This window comes from Netta rufina (assembly GCF_964035555.1).
Source record: "Netta rufina genome assembly, chromosome: 2".
NCBI lineage: Eukaryota > Metazoa > Chordata > Aves > Anseriformes > Anatidae > Netta > Netta rufina.
Genome location: NC_140124.1, coordinates 4,315,212 through 4,341,691, shown reverse-complemented (window position 1 = coordinate 4,341,691; position 26,480 = coordinate 4,315,212). Strand labels below are relative to the sequence as shown.

At 38.8% G+C, this 26,480-nt stretch overlaps 1 protein-coding gene across 2 annotated transcripts; it reads left to right on the top strand.

Annotated features, from left to right (window-relative positions):
* Positions 1 to 249: 249 nt before the first annotated feature.
* Positions 250 to 24,851, top strand: GHRHR (growth hormone releasing hormone receptor; the record flags this gene model as incomplete). 2 transcript variants are annotated; one of them, XM_084282322.1, is made up of 13 exons in its annotated part: positions 250 to 294; positions 7,029 to 7,131; positions 8,623 to 8,730; positions 9,921 to 10,021; positions 13,093 to 13,190; positions 14,881 to 15,013; positions 15,843 to 15,996; positions 16,908 to 16,968; positions 17,715 to 17,784; positions 19,397 to 19,488; positions 20,048 to 20,177; positions 21,024 to 21,065; positions 24,729 to 24,851. In XM_084282322.1, the coding sequence occupies 13 exons, from the start codon at positions 250 to 252 to the stop codon at positions 24,849 to 24,851; spliced, it is 1,260 nt and encodes a 419-aa protein (XP_084138448.1). The 2 variants fall into 2 exon arrangements, with proteins under 2 accessions (XP_084138448.1, XP_084138449.1); XM_084282323.1 differs by lacking the exon at positions 8,623 to 8,730.
* Between the last annotated feature and the right edge of the window lie 1,629 nt (positions 24,852 to 26,480).

Below are 26,480 nucleotides of genomic sequence, written 5' to 3'. Positions count from 1 at the left end.
CATTACAGCCTTTGCACATGCAGAAACATAAAGAAAAAAAAAAGTAGAAAGCGGGTTAAACAGTTTAGATAGAGAGTTGTTAATATTTATTTCCCACTTCACTGTACTGTTACGTCACTTCTGTGCAAAAAGATAAATGCTTCAGATCAGCAACTGATGGGAGAAAGGGAAGTGAAAAAGAAGGTGAAAGATGCTAAGGAAGGCTAAAGAAGTGAATTCTAACTCTTTCTTTGGAACATGGACTCTGGCATGTTATACCACTGTGTCCTGTATACCTTGACTCTTGCAGTGCTTGTGAGTAATTGCATGAAATTAGCTTTTACATCATTGTTTTTCAATAATTGTTTGTTTTCTACTTGGAGCAGATGGTTGGATAGAGCTTTATTTCTTTGAATGGGTGCTTTTCTCTTTATTTGCTTTGGATTCCAATTAAACGAGGCAAGATGCTACAAGAAGTGTGAACAGTGGCAGAAGGGACACAATTTGTAGGATCTGTGTATCAGTGCACTTCGCTGCTTTCTTACCACATGCTGACTAAGGAGAAACAACATAATCTGCAAAAGCCCTGTTTGTGTGTGTGTGTGTAGGCTATAAAAGACAGCAACTAAGCAGACGAAACTGGAGTAGAGCTGTTACATCAGAGCAGCTGAGTCTTGACAGTTTTCTTAAATTTCAGAATATGCAGTCTTATTAGTTATCATTTCATCTGCCTTTTTGGTGGCACATTATCTAATGTGAGCAGCTGAGATACTACAGGTAAGAAATGAGTTGAATCAGCACTGTTACTTATGGCAGATTTAGAAATGTCTGGTGCCATTAAATAGCCTAGAGGTCTTGCTGATATTTAGCTTCTGGCAATGATTAGAAAAACAGCATTCAGGATCACACAAATATCAGGAAAGGTATGTCAAAAGTGGAGGAAGGATATTTGCTTTGCTTTTGAGACTAATGATGTTTTCAGCATTTTCCTTTTGTTATACTTCTGCTGTATCCTTCCCTCTTTCCTGGGAATCATAACCCAGAGCATCTGTTCTCTGATTAAGCATTTTGCAAGGGATGGCACAGCAGCCTGTTTTTTATGGATCAAGAAAAACAAAGCACTGTGAAATGACTGAAAATACTTTTTGGTCATGCAAGGGTATGGTTTTCTTTGCATCACCTGTGTGACAAACTCTGCTTCCCTGTGGTGTGAGGAGTACAAATGCTTATAAAAGGAATATCAGGATCCAGTGCTAATAGGCAATAATGTCACTGAAGGTCTCTGTAAGGACCTGTTCCATTTATGCAAGAGAAATAGCATCTTCTTCTACATAGTTGTGCTGGTTATGATGGAATTATGATGGAATTATGCACCGAACAAAAACCACACATTTACGCAGAAATGTATAAACTAAATCTCCTATTGTGTATTTGCATATCTTACAGTAACAATTGTTATTTTGCCTAGCAAATGGTGGAAAAGCAGACATCTCTTTTCATTGTTAGTATAACTTAATGGCATACTTTCCTTGGAAGAGATGAAGTCAACTTTTGGACAGGTTTTAAATATTTAAGAGGCTGACTCTCACCTTCTATAAACTTAGGGTTTTTTTTACTGTCATCACTTGTGTGGTGCTTACTATAATGTGAAAAGAATGCAAATATTGAGCCATTCTGATATATACGACAGAAAACAGAAAAGTAACATCAGAGCAGTAAATTTTGCATGACGCTATGAAAAAAAAAAAAAACCACAACTAGAATAACAGGAAAAAAAATTTTTCTTTCCTATCTGTGCATTTCATGCCCCTCTTTAGAGCATGATCTGGTACAGTTTGTGTTTTTGTTTTTATTGCACTAATAGCACTTTCAGCTGGGGCCTTATGACAAGGGCAAAGATTTGCTTGATTTTCAGAGGTTATGCTTACCCACAACTTCATTAATACTGTAACTAAGGGATGCAGCAACTACAAAATCATCTTCTATTTGGAACCTATCAGCGTTTACTTCATTTGCAGTTTCAGTCTTCCCCATCAGTAGGGAGAATTTTGGATACAGTTATTCAGGAGGGCAACCTGAAATATTATCTATGATACTGTCAGAAAAAGAGTTTGACTCTTGTTACACAATTCCTTTAATTTTTGCCCTTCAAAAAGGATTTGGGGAAATACCCATTTCATTAGCATATGCACGTGAGCACAAGAAAAGCACTTATATTTTTTCTGAGCTCTATTTATACTGTAAGTTATAAGCTGGCACACAGAGGTGGATCTTGCCAGACAAAACTCAACCCACCACCTCCAGCAAGGAAGCAGGGCAGTCTGTGGGTGGTCAGGATGAGGATCAGTGAGGGAATCAGGGTCAAACATGGCCCAGGTTTACTGGGCAATGGGAACAGTACTGGACCAAGGTCAGGCTGAGACATCAGTGCAGCCCACAGCTTGGCAGAGCAGGCCTGTGGTAGACCTTGTGACCATCATCCTGTAGCATCACTGGGGCAGGGGCTTAGCTGAAAAGGGGTCTTGGGCCTATGTGGGAGTCCCCATGGCAGGCTGGGCAGGGTGACTAAAGGCACTGACATCAGCTTAGCTTTGGCATTAAGTCATTATTCCTTTATTCTGTCTCAGGCCAGTGGAAACTTGAAGATGCAGCTGACTTTTCAACACCTCCTTAAGAGGTGCCTTGCATCCAATTAGTTTGCTATCCAATAGGCTGTGTCTTGAAGGACAGTCATGGATATTCTGGGAATGTAAAGCAGTTGGAAAATCATGGTCCTTTAAGAGGTCCCAAGATTGCCCATCAGTAATGCCAAACAGTAGTTATTGTGGGGACAAAAAAAAAAAAAAAAAAGTCTTCTAAAAGACTAGCTACAAAGTTGATGTCTTTAGACTGTCATGAACTTGGGGTTGTACATCCCAAAACTGCCATCCATCTGTTCTCCTTCTGTTTTCTTCTCTTCCAAGTTCTGCTAACAGTTACCAAAATTCATCAGGCACATCCCATTTTTTACTTGAAAGTTGCATGTTCAGATACAGTATGGTTTCACACTGCATGACTATGAATCTTCTCCCTAACCAAGCCTTACTGGGATACTTATTCTCCTGAGAAACGGGAAATGGAAATTATTCAAGTTTCATTGGGATTTGCAAATTCTTTCTAGATTAGTATTTTAACCTTTTAGAATCTTTAAAAAGTGAGCAATTCATCATGTGGCAGCACAGTTTTAAAAGCATTTCAGCTTTGTGAAATGCTTGCAGCTAATCACTTTACAGAGAAGAATCTGGGTTATAGATTCCAGATTGCAAATGGATAGAAGAGGTGTTTGGAGGTCACTGACTCAGAAAAGACATCACATGATGAGGGATTATTTGATTTAAAATCTCCATCTTCCTCTTCCCACATCAGAAATTATTATCTCCTGAGCATGTTCCTTAATTCAGCAGTGTCTTCAAAACCAGCATGCTTCTATTAAAGCAAATACCTATTAAAGTCTATCAGAGAAGTATCACTTGACATCTGTCAAGTGATCATTATTGACACATGTAAATAACGATGAAATTTTCTAGAACCTCTATTTCATGTTTCCTCTACTAATTTAGAGAATTCAGAAAAAGAAACAAGCCAAGTTTGGATTCCTGTGTTGTCTCACATACTATAATGGTAAACATTTTGTTGAAGAGCCTAAAATTAGATTGCAGTTATTCAAAGCTATGCCCAGTCGATTAGGAGAGGCATCTCTCCTGAGGACAACTCAGCTCCTAAGTAATCTGAATGGCCCTCTGGCAATGCTATAAAGTTAAAGGGCAAAAAGCAGTCAGTACAAACTGACATAGCAAAACTTCAATTTAAATACTAGCAGCCTCTTTTTACTGTGACAGTGTACAACACTGGAAAAAGCTACCCAGAGAGGCTGTGGAGTCCTCATCCTTGGGGATACTTAAAACTCAGCTGGATGCAACCCTGAGAAAACTTCTCTACGTAGGCCGTATGTTGTGCAGGGGGTTGCACTAGATGATCTCCAGAGGTTCCTGCCAGACTTAAGCAGTCTGTGATTCTTAGATTATGTGATCTGTGATCTACAGAGGGAGCTTCTGTAGAAACAATCCTGAAACAAGTGAACCAGCAAAATGGCAAACTAAATAACTTTAGGGAGTTTCATTTCTTTGGGGATCCTAGAAACCAATAGCATGGCTTATTATCATCTGAGCTACCAAGCAAAATAGCTCTGCAGTGATGATCCATGCATGAGTCTGCATAATGCCAGTAGCTGTGGTAATTGGGGTTCATCTGACTCAGTGCTGAAGCCCAAAGTTAGTAAGTAACAGTGAATTTAATAGTCAGGGGAATCCTATTGATCTGAGACTAAACCATAGCTCATTTCATCCAAAAGTAAATGTATAAGGTAATTCAGTTATCTATGCACAAAAATGCTGTCATCTCTTGTATATTTTCATGAAAGGAACCAAAAATGGCTGGATGAGATAATGATGTCTCTGTAGGTATAGAAACCAAAGGGAGATGAATCACATATATGCACATTTATTCTTGTCTGAAAGAATGGCTCACACCTCTACCCCATGATTTAATGCTTCCAGAGATGGTAAGAAGGGTAAAAGGTATAAAAAGGGATTAAGCAAGTAAGTCTATAGATGTTTTGGTTTGGAAACTAATTCTATACCTTGTTTCAGATTAGCATTCAGAGCTGTTTAAAACTATAGTGGTAGTCCAATGTTCTAAGGGTACGAATATACCTAGAACACAGCCCAGGAGTGGGATAAATATTTTCAGTTTATTTTATTTCTGTCATAGATCTTGTACTCAGTGTTTGTTTAAGCAGTAGTTACCTTTGACTTGAGTATAAACTGTGAAAGCATCGCTTAAGATCAAGACTTCTTGGATGAAGAGGTAATAATTTAAATAGCTGGCACTTGATCAACCTCACCTTTTTATTTCAGAAGCATGCAGTAATGTGTTCTCACGAGTCTGGAGACAGAAAGAAAAAACAGATTTTCAGGACTGGTGAATAAGCCAAACTTTCGTTGTTCTCACCATGAACATTTCAGTGAGCTAAGACAGTTTTCACAGGCAAGATCTAGTCATTTTATTTGCCAGGAGAAATAATTTAGGACTGTACAAACAAGTACATTTATTGTGTGCTGAGATTTTTCTGGGCAGTTCACCAGTCCAAGAGAATGCCGTGAAACGTTTTTTCAGTAAAATGGGATGACTGTTTTTACTAACGACTAATAAAGCTACTTCTGTAATAGCTGCTGTATGTGACATGTAGTGAGCTTTTCAGCACAGATGACTTTCACTGTCCAGGGTGAATATAAGGAAGAATAAAATACATGTTAGCATGAGAAGAGCTATCAGATGAGCAGAGGTGTTCAAGACAGACCACAGTTTTCTGTCATGCTGCCCACCATTGCATTTCTTAATAGTGTGGAGAGGAGGGGTTCCCTGGAGTATCTGTTTTTACTGATGATGGCTGGTATCAGTGAACAACACACACATCAGATGTCCACCTGCCAGCGCTAAGCCAAGAGCTGGCCTCTGTCCTGTTCACTCATAGTTACCCTTCTCTCATATGCCAAGCTTGAGTATCGAGCCTGAGTTTTCACTGCTGCCTTGAACTGATCCATGGCACTGCTGTCTGCTAGTTTGGCAGGAAAACAACGACCTCCTAAAAGTGCAATAAATGGAAAGGAAAACAACTTCTTGAAGTGCACAGATGTGGATACATGCCATTTCCAACCGCCTGGGTCCAAAACCCAGGAGACCAAAGGCTCTGCAATGTATCCAATATTGTCCATACAAGCAGGCTGAGAGCCTTGAGTTTTCAGCCAATACGCAGTTCAAATGTTCTGTAGATCCACTTGCGATAAGGATATTAGCATGGAGGGGAAGCAATGCTTATTGCAACTGATAGGACCTGCCCTCTGAATGACCTGAAAGTGAGCTATTTATTTCCCAAATTCCCTGAATATTAATCTTCCCTGGATAAAACAAAGCTGAGCCATATGCCAGCCACCTGTTCACCATGCAACTCTCATCCTGAGTTTATTTTTTGTTGTGTGTATCTGTGTGTTTATATCTATATCCACACCTACAGAGCACACTGGCACCTACGGTCAGGACACCCACAGTGACTGTGTTTTGTAACAACCTGCTGCAAACAGTGTCTTTTGGTGGCCAAGGTTACTCTGGATCCCTTCAAATTCTTTTATGGTGTCCATGTAGGCACACGTCTAATAAAGACAAAAACAACCAAAGGGATGCAGCATTCCCTGATGTTAAAACTCTAGATGTCATTTTTTTCATCTACACCATCACACCAAATCAACAACAAATGCTTTGGTGCAGAATTTTATTTCAAAGAAGGTTTTGTCTCCCACCCAGTGTAAAGAAAGGCAGATGGCAGAAAGGAGAGATCAGATTCTCTCCTTTTAGAACAAAGAGCTCATTCAGAAGACAATTTTACAAAAATCATATGTAGTTTCAAAATGTTTCTTTGGAGGGTGGCAGGGACATGTCTATGCCCAGAAGCAGGTGGGCTCTGCAGTATGCCCTTCACTATCAAGAAAAGGAATCTGTTCAAGACCACTCTAGTTTCTTGGATCCAGATTTGGCAGGGTCTGAAGTCAGGGTGCAAGTTAAGTCCTGCACTCATACCTGGGCCTTAGCAAGGATTTCCTTCAGTATGAATATAACCAGTGAAATCTCATAAACTTCCCAGGGCAGAGCTGGGCTGTAGCTATCATCCTGTGACAGCTATGCTGCCTAAGTATTTGCTCTGATGGACTGTAGCACAGCTCAGCTGCCTTTGACAGGGCTCTGCTGGGTTCACCTGCTGTGAGCATCATGGTTTGTACAGAGACATTGTCTGCCAGCAGGCAGAGCTTTATCTCTTTGGATGCTAAGCACTGAGACAATGCTCTGTGTCCTTAACACAGCTTGTTAGCTGCATGTGTAGGGCTGGATTTCATGGATGCTTGTGAGATCCTTCCCCAAACCTTCTTCCTAATTAGCTGAAACTCCTCTCCCTGTAGGTTGCTGGGAACGTCCATCCAGAATGTGATTTTATAACAGAGCTGAAGAAAAAGGAGGCTGAATGTCTGGAGGAGTCAGAAAAGCATGGGAATGCAACAACAGGTATCCATGAGTGGTAGATGAAATGAGTGACAGAGAAGCAACACCCTGCCAAAATCAGGATACAGCCATGCTGCCAACGCATGTTTTAACGTTTTACTCATTGTTCAACATTCCTGGGCTCTGCTCAGCTCTTTTCCACCTACTCTCATACCTTCAATTCTCTTTTTTTCAACATTTTTTTTTTCACGTTCAAATGTGGACAGTCTATATAACTTATGTCTTTGTCCTATTTCCTCCCCTGCTGAACACCTTTGTCAGTGACATAGGCAGTGGGACCATGTGCACCTTTAGCATGTTTGCTGACAACACCAAGCTATGTGGTGTGGAAGGGAAGAAATGTCCCTAGAGGGACCTGGGCAGGCCTGAGAGGTGGGCTTGTGTGAACCTCATGAGGTTCAGCAAGGCCAAGTGCAAGATCCTACATCAGGGCCAGGTCAATCCCAAGCATAAACACAGACTGGGCGGGGAGCAGGTCTGAGGAGAAGGACCTGGGGGTGCTGGTGGATAAGAAGCTCGACATGAGCTAGCAACATGCACCGGCAGCCTGGAAAGCCAACTGTGTCCTGGGCTGCACCAACAGCAGGGTGGGCAGCAGGGCGAGGGAGGAGACTGTCCCCCTCTGCTCTTGTGAGACCCCACCTGGAGCCCTGTGCTCAGCTCTGGGCCCCAGCACAAGAAAGAGTTGGAGTGAATCCAGAGGAGGCCATGAGACACTCAGAGGCTGGAGCACCTCTGCTGTGGAGCCAGGCTGAGGGAGTTGGGGTTGTTCAGCCTGGAGAGGAGAAGGCTCCGGGGAGACCTCACAGCGGCCTGCCAGGGCCTAAAGGGAGCTGCAGGAGAGCTGGGGAGGGACTCTTGGTCAGGGGGTGTGGGGATAGGACAAGGGGTAATGTCTTTAAACTAAAACAGCGTAGATTTAGATTAGATGCTAGGAGGAAATACTTCACTCAGAGGATGGTGAGGCCCTGTCCCAGACTGCCCAGAGGAGCTGTGGCTGCCCCATCCCTGGCAGTGCCCAAGGCCAGGCTGGATGGGGCTGGGGGCAGCCTGGGCTGGTGGGAGGGGTCCCTGCCCATGGCAGGGGGGTTGAATTAGATGGGCTTTGAAGTGCTTTCCAACCCAAACCATTCTGTGATTCTGACTGGGTGCTATCATGACATCATACTTTTTAGTGGAGATGTGTTGACCTTTACCAACATGGTATCCACTTAACATGAACCATAACCAGGTCTGTGTTCCAGCAGCACGCTTCCTCCCATTTCCACAGCACACTGTCATTTGTTGCATTGCGTCTGAAAAAAGTGTCAAACTAAAGTAGAGTAAGTAGTCATCTGGAGGTGTTTATCTTTCACTATAAAATAAAATTTGAGGATTAACTACATGTATTTCTATAAGAAATGCAAGGGGCAGAGGATCAAGGTCAGAAAAAAATATCTTTGATTTTGCTCAGATATAATTAAGTTCAAAAATATATTTCACTTTTTATCTGAGGTTGCAAGAGAACCTGGGACAAATTATTGTGCTGGCCAGAGGCAGATCCTGGAGAGACTCTCGCCTTACCGTGCCCAAATATCCTCTTTCACTTCATGAAGGAGACAGGTAATGTACTCTTTTGATTGTACTCCTATTATTATGCTGCATACCTGGCACAAGGTTTTCTAATAACGAATAGTAAAGACAGACTACTCCAAGTTCCTGCTCAAAGCCTTACTGCACAGCATGCAGTAAGATCTGAGGATACTTTGCAGTCCATCTCACGTCTCATGCACTATGTATAACTGGATATAATCCCATAGACTGTGATGAGAACCCAAGCCAAAGAACACTGAAATCAATGGAGTGATTTCCATTGGTTTCCATGAGCTTCAATATCAGCTCGCTTGGTAAGTTTTCTACAGAGCTTGCAGAGGGGTCATTTAGGTCAGAACTTAAGCATGGGTCTTTATGAGGTTTATGCTTTGATTAGTGTGGGATGAAATCAAAGACCGAGGAATGAATAACGTGATTGTTCTTTAAGACCAAGGTTGGAGATACAAAGCAGAATCTTGTCATTAAAGTAGCATATGTGTTTGGTCAAATGCAAGACTGTGCAAAGTAATGCCTTTGTGACTGTTTACTCTCTGGGTAAATGTGGCCAGGAACAAACTGCAAGCCCATAAGGAGGAAATTATCTTCCAAGAGAGATCTACATTTGGCAGTTTCACAAGGAAAAGAAACTGAAAATCCCAACCTCTGCCTCACCCAGCACATGCTAGCTATAAATGAAGGATAAGGAAAATCCTTTTCATCTGTGTACCTTCATTTCCTGTTCTGGGATTCTCTTACTTATCCTTCATCTGACTCATAAATCTTTCTATGGAAATCTACTGTCCTTAGAGAACAAACTACTTGTTCCAGTGTCTTTCTTGGGAGATCAGAGTAAGCCCCAAGAAAAATGACAGTGAGAAGTGGAGAAGTGGTACATTAGAGGGGTTAGCTCTGAATGAATCTTACGGGGCAGTGCTTCCCATTCTTAAATAGGGTTCCTTGCCCCTAATATGATTTCATCCTTGCTCCTTCACCTCTACCTCTGTGTCCTTGGTTCTCTCACTTCTTCCTGCTGTTTATTGTCAGAAACAAGTTAGAAGTTTTGTACCTGACTAACTGGACGTACACACTCAAAGTTTCCTGTCAGCTCTGAGGGAGGCGGTCCTCTTCTCCTAGTATAACCTCCATACTAGGCTTTTTTTTTTTTTTTTTTTCCCCTGCATTATGCAGCTTTTCATTGGTAAAAAGTGTTTCTGTTTCAGCTGGGATAGTAAGAAGAAACTGCACAAAGAAAGGCTGGTCAGACCCATTCCCTTCCTATCATATTGCTTGTCCTGTTGAAGATGAGATTCCCCTTGAAGAAGTAAGTTTAACTAACTAAACATATGTGAGTGATATGCTGACGTTACAGGATTCCTTTCTATTCCTGAAGACCACTTGGGAAGAAAACTCAGCTGAAGTTAAAATTTCTTACCAAGTATGGAATGTGATTCAAATTTTACTCTGATCAAATATTTTGGAGAACTGCTGATGACATTTTATTTTTCAGGTATAAGATTGCAATGAAAATAAAGTCGTCTTCAAATTCCATGAAATCATGCAGCTCTGTTGCACTTGCTTACAGATATAACAGTTAAGGCTATCTCCCAAAATATTCATAAAATACGGATTAAGACATTTCAATAAGACCAATCAGCAAGACGATTTTGTGGTATCACAGCATCTGTACAACAAATGTGCTGTTATAACACCACTATTCCAAACTCAGCAATATGTGAGGACAAGAGGGGTGTATGAGTTCTCATCCTGACTAACACAAAGTATCTAATTCAACAAGGAAATAAAAACAAGGAAATAAAAACAAAGAATATTTTAAAATCTTTATCTGTATTTTTGCTTCATATATGTATATATATTGCTTCAGCTAGATTTGCTAGATTTGCACACTCAGTAATATTTAGAATTTATCTGTATAGGAAAAATAAAACAAAACAAAAAAACAATTCTTGATCTAATAAAGATGCAAAAATATTGAATATATTTCTTCAGAGGAAAGAAGCCAGCTAAAATACTGCAAGATACATCATTTAGTGAAAAATAACACATTCCTCAAAAATATTAGAATTATATAAAGCCTCTGTTGTGACCAGGCTTTAGCTGCAGCAGAGAAAATGAAGAATAAGTGGAAAGAATCATATTAAATCTCCACCAGGTTAAAACTGATAGGAGGAGGTAGGAATCACATTACATGCTTAAAAACCAGTTGTCTTGTCTAATTCTTGACCTCTGCCTACTCTTTGTACCAGCTAAACAGCACTTTTGCCTTTAGCTTCACAAGTAATGTGAATACTATTTATTTATTTATTTTGTCCACTAACATGTATACTGTAGTTGTTGAAATCCATTCAACTTGTGGGAGGAAGCTTACTTTATGTGCTTACAGAGAGATTTCTCTTGTCTTCCCATTACTTTCTGTTCTGATTGCTGTCATGCTGTTTAACTCAAACTTCCTTTCCAGCCTCTGAGGGACAGTACCTGCTGCTTTGCATGAATAACAATTCCACTGAAACACAATTCTTCTCTTTCTTTCTTTTAGGGCTTCCCTGCATTTCTGGTGTAAAAGCAATCCTAAATGAGTCTAAAACTTTTTTTTTTTTTTTTTTTTTAAAGCAGTAACTCACATTTTACCTTTCAGTAAATTTACTCAAGGGTTTGATTATTGCTTGCTATGTTTTTCATCTTTTATTTCTAAGTGGAAGTTGCCAGCTAAGACAGGCCCAGCACAGCTTTGATACACTTCTTATGGAGCAGTGCCTTCCAGACTTACTGGATAGCTTTGTAGCTCTCAGGGCCTCCTCAGAGCTCTGGTTTTAATTGTGTGCAGTCAGATACATGGCTAATCAAATACAATTCACAGTTCATCCACCAGACAGAAAAGGCCACTGTGCACTTTCCACATCATTTAACCTTACCAATCTAAAATAAATGAAATGCAATGCAACGCAATGCAATGCAATAAAATAAAATAAAATAAATCTGTGCAAGTCTAACCTAATGACTACACGGTGGATCTACAGTAATGCTTTGGTCATGATCAGGTGTGAGCTTTTCAAGGAAATCTCTGGCACTTTTTGCACTTTCACTTATACTGAGGCATGTTCTCAGAAAGGCTGGTCTGGTTTTGTATGAATGACACTAAACTGGAAGACAGATGCATGTTGCACATAGTGTGCTCTGAGCAATAGTGAAAGTCCAGCCTAGAGGACTTAGCTGACTACCATGGCTAGTCAGAAATGCACACACCGTGCATGTTGGGTCTTTAGCACCAAAGGTTTCATCCTACTAAACCAAAGTTATTGCCTTGCACCACTTACTAAGGTAGACATAGTGACAGATTATTTTTCTTGCTGATCGAAAGTGAACAGGCCTCATTTTATGAGATGAATTGCCTTCTGGATGTGCTTGTTTCCCTAAGTAGAAATGGAGCTTTCAAGAAATGGAACTGTGTTAACAACTAAGCAGCACAGTCCTGGGACCATGGTCTCACACTGCTCATTTTACTATAGACTCAGCTGCTTATACTTAGAAAGCGAACTGTTAAGTACCTTAAATAAATGAAATAAATCCTACCCAGTTTCAGCCTTATAATGATCTTATGTAGGACATCCAAATTTTAAGCTGGGGATCAAGAGACACACCACATGAGTTCAAAGGGAAAAATCTGCAGCCTAGAGCTTATTCATTTTGTTTTCTGCTTCCATGCATGATAGTTGAATTCAGATAACCCCTACTCAGAGATCATGTCTGATAGAGGTTCCATTTAAACAGAAATGGATTATGATTGACACTCTTAAGTAAAAGTTTAATATGGAAGCAAGCAGAAAGAAGAAATAATACAACCCCAGGAAAAAAAATAAAAATAACTATAACAATTTTTTAAAATGGAAAAGACTATAGATGGCAAAATTCTAGGTAAGGAAACAGAGAAAAAGAAAGTGGAGAGGCATAAGGAAAGGCTTACAGCACTCTGTATTCATCATGTAGCCAGCTGCCAGAAGGATTATCCTTCCACTACTGCTGTGCAGAAACACAGTATGAAATAAAATGCTTAAAAAAATGCATGAGTTTTTACAATGTTTTCTTGGAAGACTCACGTAGTCTTTCAGGGTTTTATGAATGAGCTTGAAACCATCTTAAAAAATAAATGATTCTTTATCAAACTGGGCAATATCCATGTACCCATAGAATGGGTCTTCATAAAAGAAGCATTAATGATTAATTTCAGTTGAAATTTGCTGCAGAATTAAAAGGAACAAAAGAGGCACTCAGGGGTGTGAACAGATTGGAAGCATCAAATAAAGCAAAACTGCCAAAATCATTTAAATAGATGCCATTTAGCTGCAATTTATGATGGATCATTCTCTTCTTTTATAGCAATCCTACTTTTCTACCATAAAGATCATCTATACTGTAGGATACAGTGTATCTATCACCTCACTTATTATTGCTGTGGCAGTTCTTATTGCATTCAGGTATGTGAAGTTATCTTCTAACTTGATTCATTTAAAAGTTCTTTATATCTTAGTTTGTATGAGACATTAGACATAACAAAGTAATGAGACAGAAATTCAGAAGAATAAAAATAAAACTTTCAGACAGTATTGGTTTAATCATATTAAATTGAGGGCTACAAATGAAAGATTATCAGAGAAACACAGAAATAAGAAGAATCAGAACTTTGAAATAAACCTTGGCTGTGTGCTGGCAGAAGTCAGCAAGTCAGATCCTTATAACCAATACATATATTTGCTTGCTTTAGCTGGAGTCAAGAGAATTTTTTTATAAAACTGTATATTCTTGCCTTATGCGGACTCAGTAAATTTTGTATTAAGAAGAATATGAGACCTCAATTCTGCGTCAGCACTCCTATGGCACTGTATATGCCATATGTATATGACTCCTGAAACCTTTACAACAAAAAACATACTTTGAAAGTTAGGGACTGAATTTGGCACGTTTGGTAAGATCTCTTTCCCTTTGAATTGCCCATCTATTAGCCACTCTCATGTATAATATAGAGAATTTTGAGTAAAAATGATTGTTTTCTTATTTAATGTAATTTGATGTTTGCTAATGTAAGATTTATTTTATTAATCTATATTTCTTGCATTTGTGCAAAATGGAAAAGTAGTAATAAAATATATATTATTATTATTATGCTGTAAGAATCAGCTTTCTCTGGGAAAAGTTTCTTGACCTCTGCAGCTTCCTAACTCATGTCTGGAAGTCAACAGATTATGTGTATTGACATCTACTGTGACCTTGAGAAAACAAACCAACTCAAATAAGGGGAAAGAAAGAAACAATTGACAGAAAACAACTTAGCAATATGGAGGAAAGAGTTACAGTTCAACAATGGGATTGGCATTTCAGTTCAGTAGTAAAACTCTGCACACTCTAACTGAGCTTTCAGATTAGGTGACCCTGAGATTACTGGATCTGGAGGAAATTCAGCTTTTAATGGGGCTCTTTGCTAATTATCTAAAGTCTTCAGCTCCAAATGAAAATTTAAGTTGCATAACTCCCCCCAAAAGTCTGTATATAATAACAATAAGAAAAAAATAAATCTCAATCTAAAAATTTAAAAATGTGTCAAACTGTTTTAAAGCAATTATTCATGTAATTCATAAGAATAACTTTGGTAATCTAGGGAAGTATTCCTTAATTCTGGATAAGGCAGCCTACACAGACATTTAATGCAATTTAACTCTACCATAGTATTTTGATGTGTAAAAATCTTGCTAATTATTACCTTGTACATTGAGAAAACTTTCTAGTTAGTCCAGAATATCTCTGCATTCTTTCCTTGGGAGTGATTTAGCTACAGTCAAAATTATATCGATGGAAATAATTCTTCATATGGAAGTTTCTTTTTGCCCCAAAATAATGCCAACCAAAAGATATCTCAGCTCAGGAACACTGAACGCATAACAAAGCTGAGATTCTTGGAATCTGGTAGACCAGAAGCGACACCAGGCCAAAAAGGAAACACCACCTAACAAGAGAAGAGATTAAAATGTAGACTGTGGGTGAATTGCTTTACATGAAGAAGGTTTCTGCCTCTGCCTGTTTAGCAGAAAGAGCTCAGTCAATTAAAAGTTACTTTCTACACAGCACAAGTCAGTGAATTACCTCAGCAGAACCTTTCTTCTTTTCTTCCAGGAGGCTTCGCTGTCCCAGGAATTATATCCACATACAGCTCTTTTTCACTTTTATCTTAAAAGCTATTGCCATTTTCATTAAGGATTCTGTCCTTTTCCAAGAAGAAGACATTGACCATTGCAGCTTCTCTACTGTAAGCACATGAAAAGGCATGATACTCTGGTACTGGATGTTTTTACATGCCATCTATATATGGGTTTGCTTTTCATCATTCCTTGTATTTTTTACCACTTTTTTTTTTTTTTTTTTCCTGATGTGGTAATGAACACTAATTAATGCAGTAGTCTGAATCTTATTTAGACCATGACTATATATAAGTGAAAAAGAAAGTAGTATCATTATATTGTTACCCTTCTATGATCTAAAGCCTAAATCCAAAGATCTCTGAATATCTTGTAACATCTTTTTATAAAGATGTTTCTTCTGGAAATTCTGGATTTCATGTTCTGACCAGAAGCTCCGTAATTGTAGACCACAGGATATGCAAGATACTAGGCAATCAACTTAGCTGTGGTTCAGCCACAAATATTTGCATTAAAGAGGTTTTCAGACAGAAGTTTATCAGCTGATTCTTCTGCATTTCTCATGGCCACACAAAAATTTAAAACTGAGCATAAGGAGGGAAAGTGAAATATGATGGGTCCTAGAACACACTATATATACTTGTATATACTACACTGAAAGTGGTGCACTTATGGGAGAAATTGCACACTTGGGAGACCAGGCTGTATTCTTAGCAGAGATACAAATCAAAATACAGAGATTCCAAGCTACTATGATGGTTAAAGTCTTATTATTCAGAAAGCCACATTACATTTTATGATCTCCCTTTAAACATGCCTGTAATTGTGAGATCTTATTCTTTTTAGATCTCAGCCAGAATTACAGATGCTTACTACATCTGCAAATCAAAAATATGTATGTACATGTAATGCCAAAACTATGACTTTCTTGATCTACAGACTGAATGCAAGATCTCAGTTGTTTTCTGTCACTACTTCATGATGACGAATTTCATGTGGCTGCTGGTAGAAGCTCTCTACCTAAACTGTCTACTACTCTCATCCCTTTCTCATGGAAAAAGATATTTTTGGTGGCTGGTTCTCTTTGGCTGGGGTAAGTAAGGATTTTACATGAAATGAATAAAGGCAAGATGTTACAAAAGGCTTTATCCTGTAAAATATCCTAGGTGTGGATGGAACTGAGTTTGCCTAACTGAAGTAGCTAGCAATAAATAAATATGTAAATCAATAAATAAATAAGCAAAGCATTGTTTTTGCTTTTATTTTTACACATGGAGTAGTGAAGAGCAATCGAGTTTAAAAGCATAGCATTAAAGTCCCTGTGAAATATGTAGAAAACTAAGTACATTTGATGATCCAAACCAAGTGACTGCCAATATAAACCTGCTGTGTAAAGGAAAAATCAGAGTACTCCTCCCTGAGGATATATGGCAGGTGAACGTACTTGCCCAGGGGGAATTTTTGTTCAGTTCGGGAAGGCAGTCCATGCATATTGACACTACGGCTAAGGTAAGCATTAGAACTAAGAAGACTGAATTGCTCTTTGTGTTTTAGGGAGATTTCGGGCACCATTTTAGGAATGTTTAGGATTACAATCACAGTCTGTAAACTGCTCATATTGCTATTATTTGAGGATTTGATAAAAAATACTCACTAATATGCTGTTATGCAAAAAGCACACAATAAAAAAATGTGTTTTAATGTGCTATCTGCATTCAAGTGCTAACTTAAGGTAATATCACACATGTGGACTGCACTCATGTAGGTATGAAGCTTCAACTAGCTTCTGTATCCCTTTATATCTCCACAGTAATGCATGATCACCAAATAAATAGTCAATGCCACAGCTTGTTTCATTTCATCATGGGTATCAGTAGACCACAAAGGGTAATCCCTGTTCTGAAAATAGGTGACCTTCATCATCACAGTAGAATTTAAGTGGATGAGATTTGGATTAACTGATGAAATTAGACAATGAAAACTTTTTTTTTAATTGTCTGACAGGTTTTCCAACACTTTTCACCCTTATATGGATATTAGCAAAATTCTACTTTGAAGACACAGAGTAAGTCACTACTTCTTACATTATTCTACATACATAAATTATATATTTAAAATAATGATAGTGATGAAGGCTCATGTCATTTCAATGACATTGGGAAAATAATATCAGTATATTACACACCTTTCCTTTTCCTACATTACCATTTAGATAAGTGCCTGAGGTGGAGTTTTGAATTTCCATTACAGTATAGACACAGTGAATAGGGATTTACAGTGTCCACTAGAGCATAATATGGCAGTACTATTGTAATTGTGCAGGGCATGCTTCTCAGGAAGCTGAAATATTTATTTCAGCTGCAAAAGAAAAAGGGACTCCAATCAGATAAACAGAGTGAGAAAGCAAAACTTTGGAGCTTGTGATACAAAATACCTTTTGATATTTTTGAGGGCTGGAGTGCTCATTACTTTACACAGACAAAATGTTTTTCATGTCTTAAATAAGTGTCTTTGAAGACACTTAGTATCTTTCTATCAGTCGTGGCATCATCTTTTCAAATCTTTTGTTGGAATTGTTGCATCCATGTCTCACTTAACATTTTGAGAAAGCTCTATATCCTTTTGAAAAGACAGAATAATCTACAAAAAGCATGTCCTGTACAAAGCAGAACTTAAATATCTATACACTTGCACTATACTGATACTTCCACAAAAATACATCTCTTATGAATTTTACTGGCACTGCTGTGTGGTGTCTTGATTGTAGTGATTACATACACCTCTCTTCTAAATTTTCTGTTATTTTCTCAGATGCTGGGATATTAATCAGGGCTCTCCTTACTGGTGGCTAATCAAAGGACCTATTATAATTTCTGTTGGGGTAAGTACTTCTGTTCTGTTGGGGTAGGTACTTCTAACTCTGCCAACAATAGTTATAAGAAAAAATGACTTTCAAATAAAAAAAAAAAATACTGTTTGCTACACTTTTTTTTTTTTTTTTTTTTTTAATAAGGAAGAGGAATGGTAGAATTTGTTCTGTAAAAATATTTTATCACTTACCTACAAAAAATTTAGGCCAAAAGGAGGCAGAGAACTGTCCTCTCCCTATCACCTATAGCAAACACTGTTCAAAGAAATTGAAGTGTTCATAGAATTTTCAGTCTGATTGAAATTAATGGCAGATGAGGGGTTAAACCATTCTTATCGAATAGGATAACAGAATTTTTACCTAAAAGTCTAGAATCAGGCATAAATTTCAATATAAGATTTCAAAAGCAACAGGTTCTTTTCACAGGTGATAATAATAGTTCTTGAGCTTGACGTATATTGAATAAACTGATAGGCCTTAAATGATTATGGCATATGATTACTCCCACATGTCATTAAGCCCAAGGAATGTGTGAGATAGCAGCTAGTGGATGGCCTTAAGACCATCTATTGCAAGATTAATTTAATTGGAGGACAAATGCATACAAATAAGGCATATATAAGTAAACATGAAGCATGGAGAATCTCAAGGTGAATTCTGTTCATAATTTACTGTGTTTCAATAAAATATTGCATTTCCTTCCACCTCTATTAGTTTTCCGCTTACTAGTGCCCACCTGACATTCACTTTTGGAGTTAAGAGGATTCAGGGGGTCATACTGATGATATGCTGCAATGTACTTAATGTACCACTGACGGATAGAATGAGACATTCTGGTGAAATATATACATTCTTAGGCAAAATTAAGCATTTAGCCTCACCTAAACAAAATCTGGTGTATATAGACACAAAATGCATGTGGAGAAACTCTTTGATTGTGGAGCACTAAGCAGCTCCATAGACTTTAGTACAGCTGTGTCAAAATGCAACTAGAGAAAATTGTCTTTGCAGGTTAGGATTGACCCTAGCTAGCTTTGGAGCTGAGCTTATGCTCCTCAGCTTTTTTCAGAGTTAACAAAGAGAAATAGGCACTTTTGACTCACCTGACAATAGATGTCGATGTTCAGAGGAGATGACTCATCCCCAAGTCCACCTGAGGCTCTATTGGTTGGCTCACTCTCAGTGGACTACAAAGGGAGAACAGGGTGATAAGCTCCGATACAGCCATGTCATTGTAGATAACTATATTTAACCAGGTGAATTCTACTAAAAGTGTCTAAAGATATTAGCCAAAATTAAATACAATAGGAATCTCAAATGAGAAGAATTAAAGTTATATGAGCTACAAAAAAAAATTTAAAAAATCACACAAGATATTGACAAAAATAGGTTGCTTAACGGAGTTAAATTCTCAAGCTCTCCACCTGATCTATTTCTTTAAGAAGGAATGCAACCTATTGAGAGACTTGAATGCTGCCAACAGGGATTATATTATATTAATTATCTTACACACAGGTCTTATTGAAATGGTACAAATTACATAATGGAAGTCAAATAATGATTGTCATTGAAAAGTTTCATATGAGAAAGTAACCTTTTTTTTCCCAAAAAATATTTTAAACAGGTCAATTTTGTCCTATTTATCAACATCATCAGAATTTTGCTGAAAAAACTAGACCCTAGACAAATCAACTTCAATAACTCATCTCAGTACAGGTAGTGTATGGAACAAAAAACAAAAAATAATTTATCAATGATTTAAGTCACAAAAGCTCCTACCACCTTTTCTAAAAAGAAGCAGAGATCCAGTGCAAAAACCAGACTCAGTTTCACTGGCATTTCATTTTAGAAATTCCAAATGTTACCCCATTCCTAAGGAAACTAGTCAAAGGAGTAAATTGTTTTCTAGAGGTGTCTTTCTCTGGATGTGGACTATACAAGGAGCCTGCATATTACTTCAGTGGCTCAGATAGGTTAAAATATATTCTACTGCTTGTCTTTCTGAACTACAATCACATTCAGAAAAAATGGATTACAAAATACAATAAGAAAAGTCATTAACATAGTATTGCCAATAAGGTAATAAGCATGAGAAAACTCTTTCCAGATATTTTTCTCATTATGCTTTCCAGAACTGTCATCCCAAGAGATAAGAACTTCACACCTAGACATTCAGATTCCATTATTAACTTCTGTTCATCACTATTATGTATTGCATGCATTGGTCTTTACTGTGGAAAAATATTACCTTACTTCTTCTCATGCCCCGTGCTAGACGCCTCTCAAGGTCAACTCTGCTTCTAATTCCTTTATTTGGAACCCATTATATTGTCTTCAATTTTCTTCCGGAATATACCAGCCTGGGGGTTCGGCTTTATTTAGAGCTCTGCATTGGATCTTTTCAGGTAAAATCACTGAGGAATCTTCAGTTTCTTCATAGCAAATTTTCTCATTTAATCTAGTTTCTATATGACAAATAGCAGCAAACAAAAAATAATTATATTCTGAAGATAATGTTTCCTCATGGTTCTTTGCTGTGTTACAAATTTGAAGATGTGACCCACATCCTACCTGGCTGTAGGTTAGCCTATATGTTTGCAGGTTTTGTCAATACAATGCCAAGTCTTTCATATTCATGTGTACGTTTGACATTGGGTTAACTTCAGACATTTCAGTTCAGTTTTTAACTTCAGTTAACTCACTGTGTCAGTTCCATACAATTCACCCTATACAACGTACTCTTGAGTCTCCATACTTGGATCTGTTCTTCATTGTTAACCAATAATGTAAGAAGAAGGTAAATGGAATAAAAAAATGGGGTGTTTAGCGTGTATCTGACCACATTGATCCATTGACCTCCTAGGATTTTCTTGGCTTTGTCTCAGTTCAGAAACTTAAAAAATGTATTCAGTAGGCCAGAATTTTATCTTACCTGATATAATGGCATAAAACTTGACTTAAAAGCTGCATGAGCTTCATAGCTGTGGAATGGACATGCTTTTGTAAACATAACCTTGGAGTTTGTCCTATCCCCTGTTCTTGTGAATTCCTATGGTCTTTCTGACAGGTGAAATGCCATTAGCTAGCTGATTATCTGACTAGCTTTATTGCTGATGCATAAGAAATTTGTAAAAATACGCTGATTAAATTGATTCACATACACAGTATTATCATTCAGGTAGTGTAAGTGGCTTTTTCGAGCTGTGCTAACACTTAAATGTTGTTTTTTGTTTGTTTGTGTGTTTCCTCAGGGGTTTATTGTAGCAGTTCTTTACTGTTTCCTGAACCAAGAGGTAAGGGAATTCTTTGCAATATTGATTTCACTGACAGGCTTATAGAGTTAATAATTAGTATCATGCAAGTAGATAATCCAATCTTTCAGTTTTGCAGGATTGTCTGTTAACATGGGAATCAGTGAAGATGAATTTCATTTAAATTATCTTCATGTGAATGAAGCCATCTAGTGGAGAAACGAGCTATTCCATCAAGCCTTTTTTTATCATTTCTGCATGCTTTTGTACTATAGTGGGGCTTGGGAAACCCATTCTAGGTCCAGACCTGATAGTACAAGCTTCCGAAGTGAAGCAATGTGACCTCCTGTTTCTAAATGACTAAATTGTAAATAATGTTAAATTTATACAGATTGCCCCATACCAAAATATTATTTTGTAGTATTTTATTATGCTCATGAAACTCCCTAGTATTTTCTTGCATTGATAAATATGTTTTTTCCATTTAGAATATTTAAATCAGAACTTTATTGTTGATGGGACAAGTATTGTCCCACTTAGTTTAGTATCCAGTTCCATTCACATAGTCTAGACATTGTAATAAGGATGAATTTTGAACTATTCTGTTGCTTACATAATTCATTTATCTACCACATTTTAGAAGAAATTGAAAACCTGGAATTTTCCCCTCTTTTCATAATACAGGGCAGATGAGATGGCTATTTTAGACTGTGAATAAGATTCAGTTTCAGACTACACTAAAAGTCTGCTGGTTTCTGTTAAGTGAGGTAAAGAGTAAAGCCTTCTCCTCCAGCTGCTCCAGCTCAGCACTGCTCCTGCACGGCTGATGGGCCCAGCCTGGTGCCTGGGGACCTGGGATCTCTGCCCAGGCTGGAGGACACGGCTGCTGCTTTCCCCTTTGCAAGCCCAACACAGAGCAAAGCTGAGCACATATCCTGGAGACACACGGATACACACAGACACCAGACACTGACACAACCGGTCTCACAGGCTGCCCCAGCCAAGGGCTGCCTCCAGTAGCAGTGACGCACAGCACTCACTCAAACCATAGACATAGACAGATGAGTCCCCCTCCTCCTCTTGGGCTGGTAGAGACAGAACTTCACTAGTTCAGGCACACACTCAGCACTCTCAACTAGTTGCAGATACTGCACTTCTGTCTGTCCAGTATCCCTGCACTGAAACCAAGCCTCCTTTCCCACTATACAGATCACCTATTCCCAGATAGTCCAGCTTGAAGTTCACGGGTTCCTCAAGTACCATTGCAGCCCCTCTGTCCACACAGCACCCCTGCATGGATCCCAGGCCCCTTACCTGCTTCACAGGCTGCCTGCTCACTGGCTAGTCCAGCTTGAAGTTCACTGCAAACATGCAGTACTCACACACTTGCCCCTCATATACCCCATGCTAGTAAGTTCCCTTCTTACCAGCACTGACTCCACACATGCCTGATACTCTAGGATAGACCTGAGGCCTCAGCTACTCACAGGCTAGTCCAGATTTGTGAAAGATACAGACACTCAGCCATACCCCGATGCCCAGCAGCCAGCATCGTGACCCGCAGCTCCACCCCAGCCACCGGTGCAGAGCTCCACATGCACCTCAGTGCTTTGGTGAATGACTCTGCAGTCGCCGTCCCCCCCAGTAGCTGGTTTGGGAACACACACTGCTCCTGCCCCAGTGGCAGGGAGAAGACCCCCAGTCACTCCAGTACATGATGCTGGGTTCCCATTTGCTCCAGTAGCTGGCACAAGAATCTGCAGGCCCTACACCCCTGGCCTGACTCCAGTAGTTGGCACAAACTCTCACTGACACACACAGGTCTTACCTGTAGCTGGCATAGAGTACCTGCAGTACACATACACTCAGGAGAGAGTGCAAATGAACAAAGTGAAAGTTAAGAAAACATTTAATGAGGAAATTTAAGAAGCACTGGGCTTGTCCTGTCACGTACACTGGCTGTCCCTGTCCTACAAGCAACCAGCGCTTATCCTACCCTTTTCTACCTATCCCTATTCTTCACTCCTCCTGCTCGCCTTTTCCCATACACAACCATCATGGATTTGCAGTACTATGCACTTTCTGCACTCTTCCAGTCTGGGCACTCTTGGTGCACATCTTATCAGGGCAAGGTTCATCCTTCCCAGAAGTGGCACCTGTAGCTTGTTAGCCCATCAACTACCATGACAGGGAGGCTTGTTTTTTGTGTTTGTTTCCCAGCTTAGAAATCTTCAATCAGATAACTCTGCTGGAGTAAACTTTCCTACATTCTCACATGCTCTCATAAATTAGTGTGACTGGCCATCACTTCCCAATACTTCCTCCCTTTCCCATTATCCCTTGTTGCCTTGGAAAAGGGCCTTGATGATTTACCCTTACAGGAGCACTCTTCTACATACACTTTCTACCTGTTGCTCCTAGGAAAGGAGAGTTTGATTCATGTATGCCACCCCACAGGGGTGAGACTGTTTTTGCTCCCACACACATTCCCCCTAGGATGTCAAAGGTGTGTTTAGGACGTGAATCCTATTCCTAATCATCACAGTCAGTGCAATTTAGAGAAAGATTCAAATTACAAACTGCAATCATCTGTGTTAGAGCTGATCAGCTTTTAGATCCCATTGGTTGTATTGACTAGATCTCCATTTTCCAATTTAAAGTTTACTCCTCTTCACCAGTCTGTTAATAACCTCTAGTCTCTTCTGATGATAGTCTCAATTGTTTTACATCCAGATTGCCGTCCCAGACATACAGCACTCCAGTGTAGGTATTTCCTTCCTATTAAGCATCTGGGAAGGCACATTTCTAATAAGAATCAGATGCTAAAGCAGGCCTTAGTTGCTGGTCTGGACCCAGTGTGTGTTTCTGTAAGCATGACAAGGCATGGCATGTATGCTTGTCAACAAGAGAAAGAAAATGATCACTGGTGTCTTTTTCCTCTTGCCATCTTAAATATCAAAGTAGTATTATTTCTTAGCCACAAATTGGTAAGTGTAGATTAAGGAACTTGCTGGAAATTTTCCTGTTCTAAAAACAGATGGGAACAAGAAGACATCTCTTAGCAATTGGGAAGAGCAAGCAATGTGGAGACAATATGCTTAATTGTGTAGGAAGTGTTGGTAACACTAGAATAAATTTCCAAAGGGATATTAAAAAAAAAAAAAAGGCATTCAGAAGGAAGATACTGAAAAAAGCTGAGAAAATATTCTATTGGTGGAAAAAATATTTTTCAGTGCTTGAGAGTAGACCAAAGTATAATCACTTTGATGGGAGAAAGAAGTTTGTTTGTTCATTCCTTCCTTCCTTCCTACCTGCCTTCTTTCTGTGTGACACCTCTAATAACAGCCTTTGATTTTTGGGCCCATAATTGTTATGGAGAAACACAGGACAGAATGTGTCCTTTATTCTTGAATGCTAGAGTTGGAATTATTTACTGTTTTCAACATAGGAGACCAACTCCGAGCTAGCCACGTTAGGCTTTTTGTCAACACAGTCTGAGCAGTCTGGGGCAGGCCAGCTGGACCACTCTTTGTAGTATCCTAATTTTCTGTATCAGATAGAAAGGGAGCCCAGAGGAGCTAGCTTGTTCTGAAATGGAAAAGGTAATATTTTCTGCTTCTCTAACCACCATTTGTATCTTTCCTGTTTCCCACCAACGTCCTCCTTGAACAGTGTTTGTTAATAACATTCTCTTTGTCTTTTGAGGTGCAAACGGAAATCGGTCGGAGGTGGCATGGTAAGAGATACGGACTTATACCAGTTTGGAGAAGGACAAGATGGACTGTGCCAACCAGTTCTGGAGTAAAAATGACTACATCTGTGTGCTAAGGCAGCCTCAGAAGCTGGAGTAATCATGTATAGAAGCCTGATTAAGAAAAAGAAACCAACAACAATAAATAAAATAAAATAAAAATAATAAAAAAGAGGATTACAGCTCACTCTAGGCAAACTGGAGGAGAACCCACTTCTAAAGAAATTTTGCCTACCAGCTATCTCTTGCAGAACAAGCATTGCAGTGATATATTAAAGACAGACTGGCTGATCAAAATAGCCCTCACATGGATAAACAGCAAACACAAATATCACCTCGTTTAGGTTCCCTATCTACACTCTTTTTACTAAAGAACATACAAGCATAATATGTCTGGGGAGTGGACACCAGTAGTACCCTTCAGTGACACTATAGATGACCTCTGGAAACTGTTATTCAATCTCTACACAATGGGAACTGGAATCTATCCAGCTCCGTTCAAGCTTTGTTCCTTGTTTTGATTCAGTAGAGATGCAAATAGGAAAACAAATGCATTGTCAAACTATAACACATGACTAAAAAGTCTTCTTATATTCTCTCTTTAAAAGCAAAAAGACTCAAAGTTGCAAGCAAATTAAAAAGAAAAGTGGTAAATTTGTTTTGCACAGAAAAAGAATGAGACCAAAAGGAGAAGGGCTAGGGGAGCATTAGGAACACTGCTAAGTATTTTCTCATGTCTGACTGTTTTTGCTCTCCAGCATTGTAAAATATTCAGAAGCTTGGGAATAAACTTGCATTTCCAGTGTTTGTGCCTTTTTTTTTTTTTTTTTTTTTTCTTTTCCAAATGGCTGTTGTAATCTGTAGATGGACAGACTGATTAACTTCTTTGCTGGGAATATCAGAGTTTGGAAAGGAGTCAGAAAAGCTAAACTGTACTGAACAGTGAGGACCATCAGGCCAATGTGTTTTCACTCTGCTCTTCAGGACATTCAGGTGGGCTTCTAAGACCTATTAAACAAAATAAATGGTAATATAGGAACGTGGAATTGCCTACCTTTCTGCTTTTCTGTGTCCAGGTAATTACAGCTAGTGTAATTATAGCTAACTGAAAGAAGTGAGATGTTATGCTAGCTAGTTTTCATGTAAAATCTAGGTGCCAAGGGATGTCTTCCTTCCTTTCCATTTACATTTCTTTTTTCTCTTTGTTTTTTCTTTAGTCTGTGAAAAACACAGCAATGTCTGAATTCATACCTGAGGGTGGGAGAAGAGTCTGAAAGAGCAAGGGGAGGAAGGTTTTCATTTCCACTTCTTCAGTGACTCCTTAGAATACAGATTGCAATGTGGGGCCTAAAATGTTTATGTTGGTTTTCTTCCCATTTCCAGAGGGATTTGAGGTGAGCTAGATGGAAATGTGTCGAGCAGCTGACGATCTGTTTAAAGAGACTAACAGAAAGATGAGTTTGTATATAGCATTCTGCTAATGTGAAAAAGAGACATGAATGTCAAGGTACTTGAATGAGTCTTCTTCCCTGGAGATAGACTTGTTTTTTCAACCTTAGCAGATCACTGTCTCTACCAGCTAGAAAGCCCAGAGTAATAGGTCAGAGTAAAAAGTCTAAATTTTACCCATATCTATCCACAGATATTTAGACAGAAAAATTTCTAGAGCGTCTGCATTTTTGTTGTTGTATATCTAGCTGTGAAGT